Source organism: Panicum hallii, chromosome 3 (assembly GCF_002211085.1).
Source record: "Panicum hallii strain FIL2 chromosome 3, PHallii_v3.1, whole genome shotgun sequence".
In the NCBI taxonomy this organism is placed as follows: domain Eukaryota; kingdom Viridiplantae; phylum Streptophyta; class Magnoliopsida; order Poales; family Poaceae; genus Panicum; species Panicum hallii.
The window spans coordinates 2,300,194-2,305,408 of record NC_038044.1 but is presented as its reverse complement, the minus strand read 5'-3'; the positions used below and the strand labels follow the sequence as shown (position 1 = coordinate 2,305,408).

At 52.5% G+C, this 5,215-nt stretch overlaps 1 protein-coding gene across 1 annotated transcript; it reads right to left on the bottom strand.

Moving 5' to 3' along the window:
- Positions 1-599: 599 nt before the first annotated feature.
- On the bottom strand, positions 600-4,336 carry LOC112884396 (clathrin heavy chain 1-like). The gene is made up of 5 exons (XM_025949773.1): positions 4,124-4,336; positions 1,959-2,159; positions 1,807-1,872; positions 1,319-1,435; positions 600-955 (listed from the first exon to the last, which is right to left on the bottom strand). The coding sequence occupies exons 1-5, from the start codon at positions 4,334-4,336 to the stop codon at positions 680-682; spliced, it is 873 nt and encodes a 290-aa protein (XP_025805558.1). The 3' UTR covers positions 600-679.
- Positions 4,337-5,215: the final 879 nt, after the last annotated feature.

The window sequence follows — 5,215 nt, the reverse complement described above, 5'->3', positions numbered from 1 at the left end:
TGCTTCCGAACCTTCTGCTTGACGGGCCTGAAGCCCAGACGGATCACGAGGTGATGCTCAATCACTTCCCTAGTTTAGGTTGATTAAGTACTCACATGCGACCTCTGAGCAAGCGTTGAGATCATCCTTCATCATAATAGATGCTTCCCACTGATACCTCGCGAAATTGTAATGCTTTTCCTGTAACTCAAGCTGTCTCTCCTGCACAGTGATGGAATGTTGATGCTTGATTTCTCTGTTCTTAGCCATCTTCTCAAACAACTCCAGGCAGGCAAAGGTCGATGATGCTGAGCCGCCTTGGCTGCGTCTTTTCTTTGCTACATCCCTCCCAATGGGCCTAGGTATCTCATCTGCACTTCGGATGGTCTGGCATCATCACGCATAGTCACCTTGGCTAGCAGCAGCAGCTGCTGCACCAGCAGCATCTCCCGAATTAGCGTCTTCACCTGCAGCAGGAACGTGACACTTGCTCTGCAGATCGTCCTCCCACTTGCGCGTGTTCCTCAGAATTTCCCAACAAAATTGAACCTGTGTTAATTGCATCGTCCTACTGCATTCCGGTGTTATCAAGTATATAAGTATCTTGTCAAACTCACTACTTTCAGCAAAAGCAGCAACAACTTTAGGGGTTGCCCTAGCCTTTATGTATATTTTTTTGTGTAAGATCATTATCCACAGTCTACATCAAAGGGCACAAGACATGATTAGTGAAAAACCTAGAAAAGTTCCATGTAATTTGGCAAAGTACAGTAAGATCCATGCAATCAATAATCCAGTTCTTCGCTGCACTCCAACTTGTCTTCTGCCAACCAATTTTCCAGAAGATTCTTTTTGTTCTGATTGACGACGAGTCGAGATAGCTCAAGGGGCTCGAAGGCATTGAGCTTCCCAGAGTTAGCAGTGTGCCGAAGCACTGCAAGAGCAGGGGCGTTTGCCCTGCTTGCCCAGGAACCCTCTACAATTTTAACAAACATAACAAAAATTCAGTCAAACGAAGGAACCTAGACTCCAAGGTGATTAACTATATGCGTTTAAATTAATCCTGATAGCAGGAGGCATGTGAGAAATTAACTATAGTACTTTCCTACAGTGTCTAAAAAGTCTGAGGAATGACCAGTAAGCACTAAAGGTTTCTCTTCCGCAATACACAGAAAACAACTTTAGTCTAAAAAATCCCATGAATTTATCAAGATCCTAGCACAGTAGTTATTTCACCAAATTAACTATGATTTATGAAAATGTCCAAAGGTGAAACCTGTTGAAAGGAGGTGCACAAACCTCAATAGCTTCATCATACACAAAAAAACCAGAAACTCACCTGAAATTTCTCTACGGTCTCAGGCGTCCTCAGCAGGCCCTGGGGAGATTCCGCAGCCAGCTCTGCTGCTTCCTTGTATTTTGTCTGTGCAAACAATTCCTGAAATCTTTGGACAACCTGCAATACAATCAAGAATTTCATGAAAACCATACAACCTCAACACATATGGGTAACTTCAACTACACAGTCTACAACTTCTATAAACATTGCAAAGCATCAATACTTGCATGAATGCAAGGATAATGGCTCAATAAGTCTGAGAACTGAGAAATGGAATATGTATGAAAAGTAGTTTCTTTGACAAGCGCATGAATGTCTACATGTTATTTTGAAGCTATTTTTTCCCAGATGCACCGTTCATTTACAAAGGCAAATTTGGATCGCAAATCCATATTAGTTTCCTCTTGAGCAAATGAGCATCAAAACAGCCAAGAAAGCATGGCCAACAAAATAGCATCCACATAAGTCATCTCAGTAATGGAGCTTACCAAATTCTCAGCACCAGGAAGATTAGCCCTCTTGGCAAGATTTACCGCGAGCTCAAGGTTGTTTAACTGTATACCAAAATTGTTTTAAAACTTAAAAGAAGTATCTGATACATAGATAAGAAAGGGGAGTCCAGAAGTACAGAAGATCATACTTGACCGCTGACAAAAGGCACAACAGTTGCATCATTAACTGTGGCATGCAAAACCTGCCCTCTTCTATTGATGGCATAAAATCCACCAGTTGAGGAAGATTCTGCTGTCAAGAATATAGGGTCTGGACTGATTCTATCTCGGTAAACTGCTGCAGCAGTTTCCAAGTCATATACAAACAAAAGCTCAAGCTTCGTAATTAACTAGCAAGAAATTTACACAAAGGTACTAATCGTACAGACATAGTAGGTTTCAACAAATTACACAATATTGTTGTTCAAAGTACACAAACACAACAATCCATCAAAGTCCATTAGGACACGCACCACAAAATCATCATCACGTCCCTTTCACAGTTCCTCACAACCAACTAGAGTTCAATAATCCATCAGGCCTCAGGCTCTATCCTCTATCAACACACGCAAGTAGAAGCTTTGTTGTGTAATATTGACATTGGTGACTCTTGGGATCACACAAAGGTGAATAACGTCCATAACCCTAGCTGGATGTGGACTTAAGTAGTGCCCAAGTTCCTCCCGTGGCCCCCCATCCGGACCAGCCTGATGTAGGTACACCTTGAGCATGAAACTTGGAAGATCAGGTTTAGCCTCAGCATCACCGAGCCAAATAAAGTATAGGCCTGTTTCTGCAATGAAGAAAACAAAGTATTCCTCTTGACCCTCTAAAACAACGCCCGTTCCACAACGGATCAAGGGGATATCTTCTTTGTAACCTTCATAAGTTGTATTCTCACTAAAAAACCCATGATGGTCTATCAGATGAGAGGCCAGCGTATTCCAGAAAAACGGCTTCTGTCTACACATAGACATCGGACACATGAGTTCCCTGAGTTTGCAAGACCGGGCATGTTTCATGTAGTTAGCTGGAGTTAAGTTTGCACCACAGCGATGAGGGCAATCAATCACACCGGCCATGACTCTGCTGTCCAAGCCAACTACTCGAAAGCAGGGATGAGATGTGGCACTAGAGTGCGCTCTTGAGCATGAATAGCACAGTAGCTGGCCACATGCTTCATCCAAAGACCCTGCGGTCAATGTGCACTAACGAAACAACAAAACGAAAGGAAAATAAGAATAATGCTCCGATGACAAAGTTGCAACCATCGACATCAGAAGAATGATTGGAACCTGGTAAGCTCCGTCAAGAAGTCGGGGCTGTCGGCAACCGCTGCAAGAAAGGTCCAGGCGGATAAACATCTTCCGGATGGGGAGTGTCCGTCGAGTGTCGACTCCGGTGGGGAAAGGGTGCCGGCTCGCTTGGTGAGAATCCGTCGCTCCCAACGACGGACCAGAGAACGTAGATCTGCAAGAAAAAGAACCGACCAAAATGATGAATCGATAGGAGAAGCATCGAGGTCAGAGGAAGGGAGAGGAACAGGAGAAGCTTGCTGGCGTGGAGGATGAGAAAGCTCGCCGGTACAGTCGCGGAGGACGAGGAGATGAAATTGCTGCAGGATCCGTCGCGGAGGAGATGCGCCGGAGGATGCGGCTGTCCTGGAGGAGCTGGTGCTCGCGCTGGGCTTGGGGAGGAGGATGCGCCGAGCGAGGGCGAGCAGAGGAGAGAGCGGCGGCGGATGGATGCGGAGTTGCGGACTGCCGAGAAGCCAGGGAGAGAGAGGCGGCAACGGCTCTGTAAAATTTACAGATGAGCAGCCGGCCAGCTATCAGCAGAAGGGTATGCAAGGGCCCACGTTCTCTTTTTTTTTAAACCCAAAAACAACAGCTGAGCTCCACAGATTGTTAAAAAAAAATCAACTTCTTCAACGGCCCGTCCTCAACCAACCTCCTACTGTTTTACCTGCCCCTTTCACATCAACGGAGTGGGTATGCTTTTACCACAACGGAGCAATTAATTCAAAGAGGGATGGGGAGCAGCAGCAGGGAGTAGAAGAGGGGCAGCGCTGCTCTGCAGGGGAGGAGCAAGGGAGTGCCTGCCGTGGGGGCTGGCTGCTGGTGCGTGGTGAGGGAGGAGCTGGGAGAGGGGCACCGCCTGCTTGCCTGCTCGTCCAAGTGAAGAAGCAGGCGAGGGAGTTTGGCGTGTGGGAGAAGAAGAACAGGAGTCGCGGCGGCGGCTGCTGAGGAAAAGGGAAGAGAAAACGAGAGCCCGCAACTCACCGGGGGCACGGCTGTTTGGCCAAGCTCAGTACCTGAAAAATCAAATACACCCTGAATATAAGAAAGGTCCTCCAACGGCACCCTGTAAGACTATCTCCAACGACGAACTGTAAACGGTTCGGTTCTGTAACAGTGGGGGATACTGTAGCACGGGGACGCTCCAGCGATGTTCTCCAAAGGATGCGGTAAAATGGAGGAAGCCGACTGCGTCCCGCACAGAGGGGGAAAGGACCGGCGTCCTCCATCGCTCTCGCCCTCGAGCGCATCTCCACCGGCCCCTTCCGCGCGGCCGGCGGGGCGCTGCGGGGCGGCGCGCGCGGCGGCGGGGCGGCGCTGCGGGGCGCCGGCGCTGCGGGCGGGTGGAGGCGCGGGCGAGCACGTCGGCGCAGGGCCGGGCAGAAGCCGAGGCACACCGCGGCCGGCTGAGGGGGCGGGCAGAGGCACGGGGCCAGGCGGAGGAGGAGGGGCGACGGCGCGGGGCGGCGGCGCAGGGGTGGCGGCTCGGGACGGCGGCGCAGGGGCGGCGCGGGACGGGGCTGCTCGGGGCGGCGGGGCGGGGCTGCTCGGGGCGGCGCGCGGGGCGCGGGGCGGCGCGGGATGGAGGAGGGGCGGCGCGGGGCGGAGGAGGGGCCGAGGAGGTGCGGGCGGCGGAGGAGGAGGGGCCGAGGAGGGGCGGGTGGAGGAGGGGCCGAGGAGGGGCGGGCGGCGGAGGCGGGGCGGGCGGAGGAGGGGCGGGCGGCGGAGGCGGCAGAGGGGCGGGCGGCAGAGGAGGCGGGGCGGGCGGCGGAGGCGGCAGAGGGGCGGGCGGCGGAGGAGGAGGGGCGGGCGGAGGAGGGGGGGCGGGGCGGCGCGCGGGGCGGCGGGCGGGGCGGCGCTGCGGGGCGGCGCGCGGGGCGGCGGGCGGGGCGGCGCTGCGGGGCGGCGGGCGGGGCGGCGCGCGGGGCGGCGCTGCGGGCCGGCGCGCGGGGCGGCACGGCGGGGCTTGGCGCTCGGGGGAAACGGTTAGGAAGAAATGATAGAAAAATAAAATTGTGGGGTATAGAGGATGGAAATAGAGGATATTGTTGGAGTTAAATTTGGTATAGAGAATGAAGTTGATATGGAGGATGGAAATAGAGGATGAG

Excerpts from the sequence above, each read along its gene's own strand:
- LOC112884396 (XM_025949773.1), bottom strand. The coding sequence starts at position 4,336 with ATGGAGGACGCCGGTCCTTTCCCCCTCTGTGCGGGACGCAGTCGGCTT. Across the intron at positions 1,873-1,958 it reads TGCCTTTTGTCAGCGGTCAA|TTAAACAACCTTGAGCTCGC; the intron begins GTATGATCTTCT and ends TTTGGTATACAG. Across the intron at positions 956-1,318 it reads AGACCGTAGAGAAATTTCAG|AGGGTTCCTGGGCAAGCAGG; the intron begins GTGAGTTTCTGG and ends TTAAAATTGTAG.